The 19,310-nt window shown below is 32.9% G+C and overlaps 1 protein-coding gene across 3 annotated transcripts in view; it reads left to right on the forward strand.

Annotated features, from left to right (window-relative positions):
- TMEM50B (transmembrane protein 50B) overlaps nt 1–19,310 on the forward strand; it is a 34,685-nt gene that overhangs the window by 6,363 nt on the left and 9,012 nt on the right. For all 3 annotated transcript variants that reach the window (XM_012546810.3, XM_003766407.4, XM_012546811.3), the window contains exons 2-3: nt 14,739–14,877; nt 19,105–19,217. In XM_012546810.3, coding sequence (XP_012402264.1) covers nt 14,779–14,877; nt 19,105–19,217 — 212 coding nt within the window. In that variant the 5' untranslated portion in view covers nt 14,739–14,778. The remainder of the gene's footprint in view (nt 1–14,738; nt 14,878–19,104; nt 19,218–19,310) is intronic.

Below are 19,310 nucleotides of genomic sequence, written 5' to 3' on the forward strand. Positions count from 1 at the left end.
ATATATCTCATTTTTTATACTGGCTACCTACTTTTAAAGTTTGGTCAGTAGGGTTTTTTGCTTTTGTTTTTGTTTTTGCTAAAGGCAGTTGGGGTTAAGTGACTTGCCCAGGGTCACACAGCTAGGAAGTGGTGTGTCTGAAGCTAGATTTGAACTCGGGTCCGCCTGACTTCAGGGCTGGTGCTCTTTCTGTGCCATCTAGATGCCCCTAGTAGTTGATTTTTAATCTATCCAGAGATTATGTGAAGGATTTCTCCATATGTTAGATCTCCAGATATTCTTGTTTGTGAGAGATCATGCTGATGAACTTTAAAGGGTATTACTGGCCTTCCAAGATCTAGTACTCAGAGCATCTTGGATTTAGGGCTAAAGGGACTAACTATTTAATTCTCTTATTTATTTAGATGAAGAAACTGAGGCATAGAGAAGTGAATTGACTCATCCAGGGTCACACAGTAAACTACAAAGCCAAAATTTGATTCTTTTCAACTGACCCTAAAGTTCATCCCTTTTCTATATACCACTCTACTTAGTAAAAATATGTAAGAGATTTAACATTATGTTAAATACATTTTAAAAATCTTTAACAGTTTAATTTCTAGGCCATCATTTTACATTTAAGTTAGATATTTTAAGCTTTGTACTTCTTGCTTAAACTATGTTTTGTACTTCTTGCTTAAACTGTTTTAGTTAATGTGGGAAATGTGTAGGCAAAATAGTTGAGAGATGTTCATTTGAAAAATGCTTTTTTCTGAAACATTTAAAGGATCTCTTCTTAAATTTGAATAATTTATGTAAAAACTTAAAGTAACTTAAAATACATAATTTGTTAGAGCTTTTAAAATATTAAATAGTCTCACCTTATCATTAGAAGTTGGTTTTTGTCTTAACTTGAGAAGTAAAACTGATTTTTAGAATATGCCCTGACAAGATTTGAACAACAAAATTAGGTATATGCTTTTACTTTAGGCTTTATTTTTCTATAAAATTTGGCTGTGTCTATTCTCCCATAAATGACAAATATTGGGACAGTGACTCTTCATCCTTTCATAAATACTTCTCTACTGTTGTTAATGAAGAAAACTGTGACTAAGGGCCATTTTTTTTGTTTTTGTTTTTTGCTGAAGCAGTTGGGGCTAAGTGACTTGCTCAAGGTCACACAGCTAGGAAGAGTTAAATGTCTGAGACTAGACTTGAATTCAGGTCCTCCTGACTTCAGGCCATTAAAAGCCATTTTTAAATGATTAGTTAGTTATCTTGTTTTTGTCTGAACTGGAGTAGCTCTTCATTTGCTTTGATTAAGCAGATCTGAGTCAGTGCTGTTAAGACATTTTCTTGGGTTTTTTGTTTTTTATTTTATTTATTGGGGGTGGTGATGGTGATATTCTTTTAATGTGAATCTTTACAACAGATTTTTTTTCCCCTTCAATGGTATTGCTTTGTAATTTGTGTCAAGAATATAATTCAGTGTCGGGATAAAAAGATGAGCACTTCAGGGAAGAAGTCTATTGCTAATATACACTGGGATTACTGTAGCTACAGGGGACAGAGTTTTCTATTATATAAGATTACCTGGTATCTGGTCATGTTTTGTTGTGTGTGTTTTTATCCTTTTCATTAAAGTATTTTTTATTCCATTGTAAAACTGCATTTCACTTTGTTATGCCACAGTCTCCTTGAACCGTCCTACCTCAGTTTCCCTGCACTAGTTTCCCTAATTGTCTTGACTGATTTTCCCTGAATTGTTCTACCTCAGTTTCTTTAACTGTTCTGACTTAATCCCCTTAGTTGTAAAACCCACTCTGGTTCATTAAGACTGAGGACCATTTGCTCTAAGGTTATAAATTGTCAGTCAGTGTGAGACTCAAGATGAGGGTGAGATCAGACTTCCTGGGTCCTAATTCCTTCTGCCCTCAAGAATTTATGACACTACCCCCTCTAAAATATTCCAAAAGATAAGACTATCTGTGATACCTCATTGACATCTTTACTTCTGTTTATTCAGACATCCTGACTCTGGCTTCTAGTAAGAATTTATAGCCTCCCCCCATCCTGACAGAACCAAATGGTTCTGAAAACTTCCTCCTCTTTTCTTTCTTTGTTTGAAAATAGTATAAAAAGACTTGGGATTCTCACATTCATCACTGGATACTTTGAGACAAGAGTCCTGTCCAGTCAATTATACTCTCCAATTAATAAAATATTAAAAACTCTCTAATCTCTGTCTTGCCTCAGTTTCTCCGGCATTACAACTTTATAAAAGACAAATTCTTGAAAAACAATAACCACATGGAATTTTTGTTTCTCAAATTCCCCTAAAAAGATAAATAGAATTCATCTAGGGCGTCTGTGATAATTTTTTTTTAAATTTAAAAAAAGCTCAGTTTATAAGATTTTAATCTTACTAGTTCAGTATTCTGCTTTTTCTCTTTCTTTATAATCAAAAAACTTTGAGATGAAAGGAATTGTATGTAGCAGTTTAATGAAATTCCCATTTTTGCAGTGAGAAACCAGTTCCAGGAAGACTGAGACCTTGACTCTTTTCCAGGGCTATTTAGAAGGTTAATGATAGTTAGGACCAGAATTTTGTTTTCCTGATTCTCCGTACTTTTTTCTGTACCATGCCAATGTAAGCATCTTATATATGTTTGCATTTTAAAGCTGGGAACTAGCACTTTTTTATTTTTTAAAAAATATAACTTTATTTTCAAATGCATGCAAAGATAGTTTTCTTTCATTCTTTCTTTTCTTCTTTCCTTCCTTCTTTCCTCCTTTCTTTCTTTTCTTCCTTCTTTCTTTCCTTCTTTTCTTCTTTCCTCCTTCCTTTCCTCCCTCCCTCCCTCCTTTCTTTTTCTTTCTTTCTTTCTTTCCTTCCTTCCTTCCTTCCTTCCTTCCTTCCTTCCTTCCTTCCTTCCTCCCTCCCTCCCTCCCTCCTTTCTTTTTCTTTCTTTCTTTCTTTCTTTCTTTCTTTCTTTCTTTCTTTCTTTCTTTCTTTCTTTCTTTCTTCCTTCCTTCCTTCCTTCCTTCCTTCCTTCCTTCCTTCCTTCCTTCCTTCCTTCCTTCCTTCCTTCCTTCCCTCCTCCTCCCTCCCTCCCTCCCTCCCTCCTTTCTTTTCTTTCTTTCCTTCTTCCTTTTCTTCTTCCTTCTCCCTCCCTCCCTCCTTTCTTTTTTCTTTCTTTCTTTCTTTCTTTCTTTCTTTCTTTCTTTCTTTCTTCTTTCTTTCCTTCCTCCCCTCCTCCCTCCCTCCTCCCTCTTTTCTTTTCTTTTTCTTTCTTTCTTTCTTCCTTTCTTTCTTTCTTCTTTCTTTCTTTCTTTTCTTTCTTTCTTCCTTCCTTCCTTCCTTCCTTCCTTCCTTCCTTCTCCTTCCTTCCTTCCTCCCTCCCTCCCTCCCTCCCTTCCTCTTTTTCTCCTTCTTTCCTTCCTCCTTCTCTCCCTTCCTTCCTTCCTCTCTCCCTCCCTCCTTTCTTTTCTTTCTTTCTTTCTTTCTTTCTTTCTTTCTTTCTTTCTTTCTTTCTTTCTTTCTTTCTTCCTTCCTTCCTTCCTTCCTTCCTTCTTCCTTCCTTCCTTCTTCCTTCCTTCCTTCCTTCCTTCCTTCTCCTCTCCTCCTCTCTCCTCCTTCCTCCCTCCCTCCTTTCTTTCTTTCTTTCTTTTCTTTCTTTCTTCTCTTTCTTTCTTTCTTTCTTTCTTTCTTCCTTCCTTCCTTCTCTTTCTTTCTTTCTTCCTTCCTTTCCTTCCTTCTTCCTTCCTTTCCTTCCTTCCTTCTCTTATACGATTAAAACACTAATGCACTAGTCACCCTCCTCACTCCAAGTTCGAGTATTCTCCATCCCTCCTTTCATTTGGATCATTTCAGGAGTTTACCAAGGATGGTCATTCTAGTGCAAATGTCCTGTACAAGTTCCAATTCTTTTACCTTCCTCACAATCTCTAAGCATGTTGTTATTCAAATGAAACCTTTTAAACTATTCTGAATCATCTATATAATTAGAACTTATCTTAATCTTTCTGTCCAAGGAATCAGATATTTCATTTTTCTGACAGATAAAATGGAATCTATCCTATATCGATTCCTTTCTTCCAATTGACATGTCCTTTCTATAGAAAAGCGATACTTGGAACTTTACAATGGATTACAAGACTAAATAAATCTATCATTTCTTCCTTTCTTCACTTTCTTCCTAATCTGTCATTGTCATATCCTTTCTCCCAGAGATTGCTATGCCTATTCTTCCTGTCATACCTAAAATCCTTCTTTAATTACTTCCATGCATTCCGTTCAGCTACATTCCTGAACTTTGAATTCTTTCTTGTCCTTCCCTATACTATCTGTATCCTTCCTTTCCTTCCTATCTCTTTATTATGCTGGGACAGAGATTAAAATACATTTAACTAGTTCACCCTATAGCTACCCAATCTGAAGTTTCCTCATCCCCTTCCTCATTTCAGATCATTCAGTGAGTTACAATTAGGATGGTTAAATATGTGTATGTCTCTGTACATAGTTTCCACATTTATCATGCGACCTTTCAAGCAATATCTAAGATCAATAAGGTAGAAATGAGAATACCTTTAAAAGCTAAGCTAGCAACAACTATATAATTAGAAACTATGTGTGATCTTCTTGGTGTAAATGGCTCTCTCATCACAGGTCTATTAAGATATTCATTTAATACTTCATTGATGAAAATGGAATCTATAGTCCATAATATAGATCCATCCACAATAATCTGCTATACAATGTTTCTTGGTTCTATTATAGCTTTTAATTCAGTAAGTGATCTTCAGGAACTTTCTGCAGTCAATCTGCTGATAATTTTTACATAGGAGCTAAGGATAAATTCCATAACATTTCATATTTCTACAATTTATTCTCTAATCTCAGTATTGTAGACCAAATAATCCAGGCCCAGAGAGAATGCTATGGAGCTATTAACTTTGTCAGTACTTAAAAAAATCTTTTTAATTAATTCCATAGCATTGTCAGCTACAATTTGCCTGAACTTTGAATTTTCATTGTCCTTCCCTAGAGCTATCTGTATTTTTCTTCATATTGCCACATTATGGTGGACAGAGATAAAGATAAGTTTTCAACATTCACCCTTGCAAAACTCTGTGTTTTCTCTCTCCTTTCCCTTCCCCTTCCCAAGACAAGTGATTCATTATATGTTAAATATGTGTATGTCTTCTGTACATATTTCCACATTTATCATGCTGCTCAAGAAAAATCAGATCAAAAAGGAAAAAAATGAGAAAGAATACAAAAAGCAAGCTAGCAACAACAACAAAAAAGAAAATACTATGTGGTGATCTTCTCTTGGTGTAAATGGCTCTCTCCATCACAGGTCTATTGGAATTGTCTTTAATCACTTCATTGTTGAAAAGAGCCATATCCATTAGAATTGATCATCACATAATCTAGTTGCCCCTGTGTACAATGTTTTCTTGGTTCTACCCATTTCATTTAGCTTTAATTCATGTAAGTTTCTCCAGGTCTTTCTGCAGTCATCTTGCTGATAATTTTTTATAGAGTAAGGATATTCCATAACACACATATAACATAATTTATTCTGCTGTTCTCAGTTTCCAGTTCTTTGCCACTACAAAAAGGGCTGCTGCAAACATTTTTGCACATGTGGATCCTTTTTCCTCTGTTATGATTTCTTTAGGATACAGGCCCAGTAGAGACACTGCTGGATCAAAGGATATGCACATTTTGATAGCTCTTTGGGCATAGTTCCAAATTGCTCTTTAGACTGGTTGGATCAGTTCATAAGTCTGCCAACAACATATTAGTGTCCCAGTTTTCTCACATCCCCTTCAACATTTATCATTATTTTTTCCTTTCATCTTAGTCAATCTGAGAGGTATGTAGTGGTAACTTACAAATTTGAATTTCTTTTAGTGATTTAGAGAATTTTTTTGTATTAATAGAAATGGGAACCAACATTTATTAAGGACTTACAGAGATGGTGCTGGGCTAAACACTAGAGATAAGTAGGCAAAAATATTCCTTATCATCAAACTCACAATCTGATGGGGAAGAGACCATATGTACATAGCTGTATAATACATCATGTGTGTATGTATGTACATATAGTTCTGTGTATATATATATATTTTTATATATATACACATGCATATATTTTTATATATCATGTATTTCTGCATATATATTAACAAGATATTTACTTTACATGTACATATACTTTACATATACATGTACAATAAATAGTATATAAAATACATACTTAGTAGATGGATAGTATTTTGAGGGGAAGATATTAGCAAGTAATTGGGTGGATGGAGCCTAAGAAGGATCTTTTTCAAAGATGTGGTTTGTATATCAATTTTAATTTAATCATAGCTAGAAGTGACCAAAAAAAAAAAAAAGAAACAGATGAACTCATAACAAAAGAATCATAAGAACTAATATAAGCATAAAACACTTATGCTAAAAAAATTATTCTGAAATATAAAGATTTCTACCAAACTCCTATTTGAAATTTTTTGAAAAAGATAATAGATTTTTTTCTTGATATATTTTATTTTTACAGTACATTTTTCCTTTAGGCCCTCTCCAGTCTCAGAGAGCTATGTCTTATAAGAAAGAAGGAAGAGAAAGAGAAAGAAATTCAGTAAAACCTATCAATCATACGTCAAAAAATGCATCCAAAAAAAAAAAAAAGATCTGACATTATATACATTGTTCATTCTTAACTTCTGCAGAAGAGGCAGTACAGAATATCTTCTATCTCTTCTTAGAAGCCAAACTTGGTCTTTGTAATTTTTCAACCTTCAGTTTTAGTTGTTTTATGACTGTTCTTTACATTTACATTTATATAGTAACTTTGTGTATATATATTTTTTCTGGCCCCAGTTACTTCACTTTGCTTCTATACATGTATGTTCTTATATGTTTCTCTATATTCATTATGAATATAATGATATTCAATAAATCAATTTTTACAATACAATAATGTTCTGTTATACACACAGTGTGCTCAGCCTTTTCTTCTGATCAATGAGCATCTACTTTGTTTCCAGTTAAAAAAGAATGCCACTATAAATATTTTGGTGAAAATGAATGCTTTCTTTTTGTAATCGAGTTCTCCTTGAGGGCCTATTTCTTTTAGTGGAATCTCTGGGGCAAAGGATAGGAAAGTTTTTCACTTTTTAAAAAAGCATAATTACAAATTGCTTTCCAGAATGGTTATACCAATTCACAGTGTCAGCAACAATACATTTTCTACAATCCCAGCAATTTTGACCATTCCTTTCTTGTGTAAGCCGATTTGCTGTATCCAAGGCTTCTGCCTTCAGGATTGTTTAATTTGCATTTATTTTATTATTGGTGATTTGGAACATATGGTTTTCATATGATTGTCTTTGTTTTTATTTCTGTCAGGGTTAAGGGACTTGTCTAGGGTCACACAGATAGTATCTGAAATCAGTTTAAACTCAGGTCTTCCTGATTATAGGTCTGGTGTTGACTTCACTATACCACCTAGCTGTTCCTTTTTTATATGATTGTGATTTTTAATACTTTTGAGAACTAGTAGTATAATTTGTTTTTTGTTTTTTTTTAATTTAATAGCCCTTTATTTACAGGTTATATGCATGGGTAACTTTAAAGCATTAACAATTGCCAAACCTCTTGTTCCAATTTTTCACCTCTTACCCCTCACCCTCTCCCCTAGATGGCAGGATGACCAGTAGATGTTAAATACATTAAAATATAAATTAGATACACAATAAGTATACATGACCAAAACGTTATTTTGCTGTACAAAAAGAATCAGACTCTGAAATATTGTACAATTAGCTTGTGAAGGAAATCAAAAATGCAGGTGGGCATAAATATAGAGATTGAGAATTCAATGTAATGATTTTTAGTCATCTTTCTCTGGGCGTAGCTGGTTCAATTCATTACTACTCCATTGGAAATGATTTGGTTGATCTCATTGCTGAGAATGGCCAGGTCTATCAGAACTGGTCATCATATAGTATTGTTGTTGAAGTATATAATGATTTCCTGGTCCTGCTCATTTCACTCAGCATCAGTTCGTGTAAGTCTCTCCAGGCCTTTCTGAAATCATCCTGTTGGTCATTTCTTACAGAACAGTAATATTCCATAATATTCATATACCACAATTTATTCAGCCATTCTCCAACTGATGGACATCCATTCAGTTTCCAGTTTCTAGCCACTACAAAAAGGGCTGCCACAAACATTTGTGCACATACAGGTCCCTTTCCCTTCTTTATAATCTCTTTGGGATATAAGCCCAGTAGTAACACTGCTGGATCAAAGGGTATGCACAGTTTGATAACTTTTTGAGCATAGTTCCAAACTACTCTCCAAAATGGTTGGATTCGTTCACAACTCCACCAACAATGCATCAATGTCCCAGTTTTCCCACATCCCCTCCAACAATCATCATTATTTTTTCCTGTCATCTTAGCCAATCTGACAGGTGTGTAGTGGTATCTTAGAGTTGTCTTAATTTGCATTTCTCTGATTAATAATGACTTGGAGCATCTTTTCATATGACTAGAAATAGTTCCAATTTCTTCAGCTGAGAATTGTCTGTTCATATCCTTTGACCATTTTTCAACTGGAGAATGACTTGATTTTTTATAAATTAGAGTTAATTCTCTATATATTTTGGAAATGAGGCCTTTATCAGAACCTTTAGTCATATAATTTGACTATATACCTATTGAGGAATGGCTTTTGGTATTATATATTTCTGTTTGCATGTCTTATATGTTTAACATGTATCAAAGATATTTGCTATGAACTTTTTTTCCCCCAGCTGATTGCTTTCTTTTTCTAGATTCATTAATTTTGTTTCTGCAAAAGGTTTTCAATTTCATTCAGTTAGAATCATTTCTCTCTTGTATTTGCCTCTATCCCTTGTTTTGGTTACTATGAAAAATATATGATCTGCTTCTCTTTGGATTTTTTTATTGTGTGATCTTTAATATTCAAATTAACATCTATTTTGAATTTATTGTGACATATTCCATAATATTTTGTTCTAATCCCTGTTTCTGCCAGTTCACTTTTTTATTACTACCAGAGGACCCACTCCCCTTCTACTATTTCTAGCATTTTCCTATAGTTTTTGTTGAGAGACTAAAAGATTTATCTTCCCCATGTCTGCTCTTGGACATGATTAGGCTGCTCACATTTCCCCTCTGTCCTTCAATTCTGTTCTCTTAATTTATGCACCCTTCCTCCAATTCTGTTATTTTGTCCCACAAAATAAATTATAAGAGGTTGTGTGTGTGTTAGACCATAGTGTTTCAAAGCCTGCTGCTTAATTTCCTGTTTCTTTAAATTTTGATTTCATCTTCTTGTATATTTTTGTTTACTCTACTTAAAAACCTAATTTAATAATCTCTTTTTAAAACCCCATAGACTTTGATTTTCTAAAAAATACTCCTTAGAAGTAGGATAACTTATTTCATTATTCATGATTTATTCCTTAGTAGTTGAATTTTGTTACCTTTTTAATATTTCTGTTTGGAATGTTTTCAAGTCAGATATTTTGCCTATGTCCTTTTTTCCCTCTTAGGAATGCCCCAGATGCCTATCCTTTATTGAATATCCATCTTTTTTCATTTATCAATTAGGCTTAGATTTTCAGAGTATACCACTTTGGATTTCATCCCTTATCTTTGTTTTTTGAACTATTATTTAATTCCCTACTGAGATCTTTAATAGGTGCACAATAGTCTTGTTTTATCCAAATTTAATTTATATTTGAAGGTCATTTGGCTGCTTGAAAAAATTCCTTGTCATTGGAATTGTTTGTCCTTGGAAATGTAATTATACTTTATTTTTGAAGTATATATTTTTGAAGCAACTTTGCTGCTGTTGTTTTTTTGAGGTAGTATATGGCTTCTTTTGATGACACTTTTTCTATATTCACAAATTTGGGGCAGTTTTTTTATATCACTGCGTTTTATAATGTTTAGATTTTTCCAGTTTTCTGGGAGTCTTAAAATACTTAACTTGTCTCTGTGCATCCCTGTCTTTGAAGTTAATGGCTTTTTCTTATGTAGAGATTGAATATTTAATATTATTGCTTTTTGTTTCTCTTAGAGATTTTGCATACTTCATTTTAGGCTATTTGTATTTCATATCCATTTTCTCTTTTGCTTTTTTGGAGAGTCTGTAGAGTTTTTTGTTTTATCAAGCATTCCATTATCTTGTAATATTTATTTGGAGAAATTTATTTTTTGGCGGTTTTAGTACATTTTAATTTTATTATTGTCTATTGATTTATCTGCTTATGTGTTAGGTTTTTAATTACATTTTCTTCTACTTGAAATTGATGCTTTATTTTTCTGTCATTTTCTGACTCCTTTTGATGGGAGATATATCTCTGGGACTGGATTTTAAAGCTGCTTCAGCTTGTGGAATTTACTTTTCAGTCATGTGTCTGATAGTAAAGATGTAGTCTACTGTAGATATCACTTGAAAACCTTCCAGTTCCATATTTATACCCACATTGAGGATGTCTTCCATATGGCTCAAAACACTTTATGTAAATGGGAAAGTGGCATATTGATTGTGGTTATGGTCACTCTTCCTTTTATTGTTTTTTCCCCTCTGGTTTGGACACTCCTTTTTTTTTTTTTAATTATTAAAGTTTTTTATTTCAAAACATATGCATGAATAAGTTTTTAACAATGACCCTTGCAGAACCTTGTGTTGCAAATTTCTACCCCCTCCTCCAGACAGCAAATAATCCAGTATATGTTAAACATATATATTAAATCCAATATATGCATACATATTTATATAATTATCTTGTATTTTTGTTTTTATTGTTAAGTATTACTAAAGATTGAGATTTTTTTTCTCAGGTTTTTCCTCCCTTCTTCAGATATGTTGTGAATTAATCCCTGAATGTTCCTCAAGCCATGCCCTATATTTTATGCAAGAGATTTCCTGGAGTAAAACTCTGGTTAAGAGACAAAAGTCAAAGAAGTAATATCTCCTTTGTGACCAGATCCCACGATGGAAGATGGTCTAGTGAGCCCACAGTGTTTTGGAAGGGCCATGGGTTATATATAAGTTTCTTCCAATGTATAACTAAACAGGACTTTTAAGAAATTCTTCTTTAATCAATTTGTAGTCTTGTTTTACTGTCTTCCATCTCTTAAATACAAATTGATTATTGATGCAACTATATAATAATATATTTTATGAGAATTGAATTTGCTGTAAGAACATGACAGATTTTAATTTCTATTTTGCTTTAACTTGCGTTTTCTCTTTTTTCCTGTATTTGCTTAAGGGCAGTCAGTTAATGATCTTAACAAGTAGCTATAAACTAGGTTGTTAAAATTTGCACAAATACTTGTAATATAACAAATGTAGAATCAGATACAATAAAATAGCCTAATACTTTGGACTACCAGGGATACCAGTATAAAACTAAATCATTATCATTTGTCTCTTCCTGTTCTATAAATTCACTTTTCATTACTATTATTTAATTGAAATTAGGCTAATAAGTAATGTTAGCCTTCTTCACTGAAGGAGTAAATGTCTCTCTATAATTTTTTTTTTTTTTTTTTTAATTTTTATTGTCATGACAAGTCACTAGTTCATGCTGGGAAGCAGTGTAGTCAGTGGACCAATTTCTGGTCCTGGAGCCCATGTGATCTTGGGAAAGTTATTCTGCCTCTTGGACTCTCAGTTTCTTCATCTCAGAATGAAGTAGCTGTATTAGATAAACCTACCCGTTAGGTGCTTTACACCTCTGATGGGAACTGATGAACCTTTTTTCATGCAATCACAATAACCTTTCCACTTAATTTCCCTGCCTTCCAGTCTTCTTATTTTTAATCCATCCTGGACCCTTAACCATATTTAATCTTCCAAAAATATCACTCTGCTCTTAGTCACTTTGCTGTTCAAAGCCTTGTGTAGCTTTTGGCCCCTTAGCCTGGCCACCAGCGCTCCTTAAAATCTAGCCTAGTTGGTGTAAGCTTTGTCCAACATGATTCCTTTATTTGAGCTCTCCATTCTAGCCAGACGGAGATATTGCTTTAACCAGCACACATTTCAAGTTCTTGACTACAAACATTTGTCCACAATATTTCTCTCTTTCCTACCTAAGTTCTTGTCATCCTTTGAGACCCAGCCTTCAGGTGTGGTCAGGTGGGAAGGTGCTGGGGGAAGTCACTTTCCTTTGTGAATTTATCGGACCTAAAAAAAATTGTCTCTGCACATTTGGGCCTGTTCTGTATCCTAGAGTATTAGATAATTGCCTAGGAGCATTGAAACATTAAGTGATTTGCCCAGAGGTTCATATGTTAAAAGATAGGTTACGACTCTGAAACAGTTCTCTACCCAATAGACCACAGTTCTCCTGAATTGTTACAGAATTTCATATTTGTATCATTTCTATAGATTTTTGGTTTTCATTTTATTTCTCTTCTGATTTTTAATAGCTCTTTTGGGCTTATAGTGGGACAAAACTGTTCTCATCTAAATGCCAGTTTTCTTTCCTTCTGATCTGATAGAGCTGCATACACATGCTGACACTATTTCCCCAAGTTTCCTCTGTTCCTCCATTTTCTGGTTGAGCACTATTGCAGTGGAATTCATTGATATGCTAATATCCCAAGCAGTGTAAGCTCTCTGGAGCAAACTTGCAGGGGTTTTTTTTTTTTTTGTTTTTTTGTTTTTTGTGGTGGTGTGGAGGAGTCCTGTTACAAATCCTTGGGTTGACTTTTGTGCTCGGTAAGAGGTAGCCTGTAAGGGGAGAGGAAGTGAATGCATTAGGGGTTAGCATTTTTTTGCTATTTGAGTGGTGTTCAGCTTTAGAGAAGAGCTGAAGTTGCTTCATATCCTACACATAAAGCTTGTTTTTTAAGAGATTGTATTGGAGAAAAGGTCTACACTTACATCTTGTTGATCACATGACCAACCAAATATGGGTATGCTCTAATTACTTTATTCATGAACCAGATTTCAGTCTTTTTTTAAAAAAGATGAATTGATCAAACTCATGCCATATGATTTTAAGAAGGCAGACTCATTCAAAAATGAAAATAAGTAGTCACTTTCCTTTTTATCGTGCTACTAGCTTCATCAAAATCTTTCAAATCTGTGCAGCAAATCAGTTTACATAAATGGAAGTGGTAAATTGAAGCAGAAGACTCCCTTTTTGGGTGATAAATTTCAAATGAGTGAAATTATTTTGTGAAATAATATGAATTATATTTTTCTGTAAATTTTAAGTTTTACAAAATAAATACCTTATGTAATAACAACCCTTTGAGGAAGGAGTATTATAAGTGTAATCCTTTCTATTTTATAGATGAGAAAACAGGTTATGAGATTAAGTGACTTGCCCATGGACACAAAGGCAAAGAGAAAAAACATTTATTAAATTCCTATCATGTCAGGCACTGTGCTAAATGAGTCACAAATTTTCCAGCAACCCCAGGAAGTATAAATGATTTTATTATGCTCATTTTGCAGGAAACTGAGGCAAAGGTTAAATAATTTTTCCTAAAAACACACAGTTATTTAGTGTTTGAGATCAGATTTAAGCTGAGATCTTCTTGATTTTAGGCTAGCACTCTATTCCACTTAACCACACAACTGTCAGCTGTCTCATTCAGCTACTTTAAGTGTCAGAGTCAGAATTGAAATTCACATCTTTTCTGACTGCAGATATATAGTACTTGGTCAATTACTTCAGGTTACTTTAACAAGAGCAAACAAAATAAAGGAAAATTACCTACAGTTTAAAAAAAAATAAACTAAAGAAAAATAATGTATTTGCTATAATTTTTGTATCTCAATTTTCCATTTGTACATTAAAAAAGTGTAGTCTGTAATGATTGTTAGTCACATTTTTAATAAATTTAATTTTGGGAATTTAGTTTTGCAGTGTTCTTATAAAAGATAATTTGTGAAATTACTTAAAGCTTCTAGGGTCAAGGTTTTGCTCTACAAAAAGAATGGGAGCTTTTGATCACAGATGCCACATGTTGTTGCAGGAGGTATAGATTAAGCTTAAAATTTTCATTTTCTTTCTTTGAATCTTTATCACTCAGCACAGTGTCTTGCATATAATAATAAATGCTTGAGTTTGGAATTATTTTCAGTATTTTTTCCTTTCCTTCCTCCCCACATTTTGGTGATATTAGCATTTCCTCCCTTATTTAAACACTTCTTTTAGGGATATTGGCTATCTGGTTATTAGAGGACAGGCACCAAAACCTCTTTTCATGTTCATCTAGCTTGTCTTTTAAAGGTACATTTTCAATAATGTACCAAATTATTAATTCCTGTAGTTAGAATCCTGTAGTACAGTATTTGCACAATGTCTTAATGCTATTCTATGAATCAGACCATATGTCTGATGGCATAAGGTATTTGATGGTTTCTGCTAGTTGTTCTTTTGTTCCCACAGGCATTATCTGTGCCTTTTTTATGCTGTTTTTAAGCAGTTATAATAGTAAGAATATTTTATTATTAATAGATTATTATGGTATCCCTACAAAGTGTTTTATATACCATATATATGTATATATGTGTGTGTGTGTATATATATATATATATATATATATATATATATATAAATTATATATCACTCTATAAAACTTTTCTTCAGTGTGGGGGAAATGTTCACCATGGGGGAAAAAGCATTTTAATTGAGTGTTCTTTGTTGGATTGATTTCTTTCCTTCTTTGTTTATAAGATTTGGCATCTAATGAAAAATCCATGCAGAAGAAATAGAAATGGCAGGCTTCCTAGATAATTTTCGGTGGCCAGAATGTGAATGCATTGATTGGAGTGAGAGAAGAAATGCAGTTGCATCTGTAGTAGCAGGTGTACTGGTAAGTCATCAGGAAAAAAAGCTTGGTTAATATTGTTATTTCTGATTCTCTTTTTACATTGAAAAATCAATTCTATTTTGTGGTAGCTTTTAGATTATGAATACTATTGTAATTTTTAAAGAATTATTTCTATAATCATATTTACTAAAGGCCTATTCCAGTATTTTTACTTTGTAGGTGATCCTAAACCAGTGTTTTAGAGGCTTATCACATGGGGGATATCCAGTCATTGACATATTCTTTTGGCCATAGCAATTCATGAAGACTATGGACTTGTTGAAATTTGTTTTGATTTTTGGAATATTCATATAAATAAAACTTTAGTTTTTTTTTTAAATATTAAGGAAGAATATTTTTCAACATAGTTTGCAGGACATTTTTAGCTTTCCAGATAATAGACAGCTTAAGAGTTAAAAGGACTCTCCAGTTCATCTAATCCAACTACCCAGATCATGATGTTCATTTAAATATGCCTCATCAGGGTCAGTGAGGTGGCACAGTGGATGGAGCACCAGCCCTGAAATCAGAAGGACTTGAGTTCAAATCTGGTATCAGATACTTAACACTTCCTAGCTGTGTGATCCTGAGCAAGTAACTTAACCCCAATTGCCTCAGCAAAAAAAGAAAAGAAAGAAAATAGAAAAAAATAAATATGCCTCATCTTTAACATTTTCAGAGATGGGCAGCTAATACATCCCCCAAAGTAGTTCATTTTGTTTTGTGCTACCCTATTTTTAGGATGTTTTTCTAGGTTTGTCTTACTGTAATTTCTACTTTGGGCTTACTTCTGTTCTCCTAGCCAAGCATAAGTCTAATCCTTCTTTCTTGTGACAAACTTTAAATACTTCAAAAGTCTTTTCCCTTCCTGCCTTCTCTTTTTAAGCCAAACAGGCCTACTTTCTTCAATCATTTAAATATTTATTTAATATTTATCGAATGTTTATCATAGGTAGGCATTGTCCTAAGATTTGGGGATACAAAGAAAAGCGATAACAGTTTCTAGTCTTTGGAGATTTTTGAAGATTTTCCATTCTAATGAGAGAGAGAAAACGTGGAAATAGTTAAATACAAATAAGATACTCATCTTAATATGTAGCTAAGAGAATTGGGCATTCTTTCTTATATAAAGAAAGTTGGACTTAAACTGAGATTTAAAATTTAAAAAAAAAATTTATAATAGCTTATTTTTCCAAATACATGCAAAGAGTTTTCAACATTCACCTTTGTAAAACCTTATGTTTCGTTTTTTCCCCTTCCCTTGGACAACAAGCAATCCACTATAGGCTAAACATATGCACTCCTTTAAAACATTTTCATATTTGTTATGCTGTTCAAGAAAAATCTGATCAAAAGAGAAAAAACATGAGAAAGAAGAAAAAAAAAGCAAGCAAACACCAGCATCACCAAGAAAAAAAAAAATTACTCTGCTTTGATCCATTCAGTCTTTTTAGTCCTCTCTCTGTATGGGATAACTCTTTCCATCACAAGTCTATTGAAATCATTACTTCATTGTTGAAAAGAACCAAATCCATCACAATTGATCATAAATCTTGTTGATGCTGTGTATAGTATTCTCTTGGTTTTATTCACTTCTTTAGAGCTGAGATTTTTGAAGAAAGTCAGGGAAGCCAGGGATTTGAGATGAGGGAGAGCAAGCGAGACTGTCTTGTGTGAAGAACTATCATTAAAAGTACATGTAGGAAAGTAAAGTTTAAGAAGACTAGAAGGTAAGGGTCAGTTTATTAAGGATTTTAAGGATTTTTCTTTTTTAGACTTTAGGTTAATAAAAAGCCACTAAAGTTTGTTGAATGGAGGGTTGGAGTTACTGACCATGTCACTTTTCAAACCTGAAATTTGGAAGATCAGCTAAGAGGAGGATGAACTGGAGTGGAGAGAGACTTGACATGTCTTTCTTTCTTCATTAATCAGTACTACTTGGGTCTAGTCCTTCAGCCATTTCCAAATTTACCTAAATTGTTGTGTGCTCAAATATTTATTGAAATCTAGGTTAACTATGTCTTTGATATATATTTGATATTCAAGGGAATACCAAAGACATATCAGTAATTTCTTGATATACTCTTGGCATTATCTCCATTCTCCTCCCCCACCTCCCATGAATCTTTGCTAACAAAAGGGGAAAAAAAAATTAAGTGAAACCAATCAAAATCTAATATGGGTATATGACTTTTTATGCTTATAGTTCCCAATATTCCAGTTAAAGGAGACAATTTCATTAACTGATTTCTTCTCTGGGGCCTAGATTTACATGACTGTTCTTATTATAGGCTTTTAATGATCACTTCCCTTTTAAGTACTCACTTTGCTCCCTCACTTTAGTATTAATAAATTATTTCAGAATGTTACCAAGAATTAACATCAAGCTCACCTCCAGTGGTTGGAATATCTATCTTCATTCCTCTTTAAATACAACATGTTTCTGTGTCAGGTTCTGGTATACCTGTTCCACTTGATACAGTCGAACTTTTTAAGAATAGCAACTCATTAACCTCTCTTATTTTGTCCTTATTGACCTCAGGTATTCATTTTAACTATTTTTTGTCCTTTCTGATGAAAAGTTAATTTTACTTAGAAAGGAAAATAGTGGGAAAATTAAGCAGTTGTGTTGTCTTCTCCCTTTGATTATTATTCTCCTATCCATTCCAAACAAGTTTTGCATATTGTTTGATTTTTGTCAAGGTCACTTTCATATTGAGATTTAGCTTTCTTGGTGCTAAACAGTGATTCTTACATAAATATGCCATATTTGTAGGCTTTTTCAACTTTTTATGCACTTTTCAGGTTTTAATATGTCTTTCTAAAAATCATTCTAAAAATAAATTATTGATGCATCATTAAAATACATCAGTAGAATGTAAGCTCCTTAAATACAGACTGTGTCTCACTTGCATATTTGTATTAGCAGTATTTATTGTAGTACTGATACAGAGAAGGTATTAGAATATATGTTAATTATTAATAATGTTAATTAAACATGTTAATTAGAATTTTATTCATGAGAGCCTCTTTCTTACTCATGTTAGTGGGGGGGTGTTAATTTTCTATCTTGTTTTTTCTTCCTTTGAAAGAAATTGCATGTTTTACATTATATCAATGATGTTTAAAACAGTAATCTTACAATAGAGATCACTAATATTGAATTTTAGAAATTATTATGGCACTTAGAACAGGGTGGAAACAAACTTTATTATGTTATTAACCTCATAACATTCATAAGAACTGAACAAGAATTCCAAAGAGTTTTAAGTAGTTATTAAATTCTGACTGTACCAAGTGTTAAAAATAAATGATTAGTGCTTAAAGAAATATTTTTTAGATGATTTGGTCACATAATATGCATACATGGATTTTTTAAAATAAAGTTTCTTTTGATGAGAAAACTTTAAAAATAGGCTACTGGTGCTTTATTAGAAGAAATTCTAAATATTTTGTAATATTCAAGTCCCAGAATTTGGCAAAAACAATATTTGTTACCATTTGTACAGATGAATGAACAGGAATAAGGAAATAAGAATAGGGCAGCAGTACCCCTCCAAAGATGTGCCATTCTCCTTTAGCATACAAAGTTAAAAGTTGACAGTTACCATATCCCATTAATACTTTTCGTTTTGTATGCTAGTGGAGAGGTGGCAGAATGTAATAAAGAAAGAAGGGCAAGAGCGTGATGCTCTACTAATTTTTTAAAATATCTTTTCTAATATACTTATAACTAGACTTACATGTATTTGAAACTTTTTTTAAGGCTATATATAGGTGGTGTGAGAGGCAGCATAATGAAGTGTTTGGAGAGTTTTCAGAGTCAGGAATGCCTGAGTTCAAGATCTATCTTGACTGTATGATCCTATAAGAGTTTAAGTTGGTGAAAAAGTAATGATTTTGGATTGAAAACTTCTATGCTGCTAAAAGTTACGAATCCAGTTAAAATACATAGCATATGCTCACATATAATAGAAAAAAAAAATTTCTTTACCAAGGATTCAAAGTAGGAATATTTTAATGAAGGAAATTTAAACTGAAAAGTTTATCAGTAAATGGCATCCCTTTTTATGTGCAATGCATTATATTAGCTAGGCTAGAAGGTAAGGGAAGGATGAAGTACAAAAGTTTAAATTAAATCCTTGTATTTATTGGACTTAATTCTAGTCTTTAAAATATTGCAAATAATCTCGGTTTAATAGCTAAGCATTACGTTTGCCATTTTTAAAGTTTTTTACAGGTTGGTGGATAATGATTGATGCAGCTGTGGTCTATCCTAAACCAGAACAAATGAACCATGCATTTCATACATGTGGAGTGTTTTCCACATTAGCGTTCTTCATGTAAGTATAAAGATAATTCTAAAAGTTAAGATTATATTTTTCTTAGATTAGGCAATATAATGCCTTGCTTTTTAATGCTGGACAATGAGAAAC

This window comes from Sarcophilus harrisii, chromosome 3 (genome assembly GCF_902635505.1).
Source record: "Sarcophilus harrisii chromosome 3, mSarHar1.11, whole genome shotgun sequence".
Taxonomy (NCBI): Eukaryota; Metazoa; Chordata; class Mammalia; order Dasyuromorphia; family Dasyuridae; genus Sarcophilus; species Sarcophilus harrisii.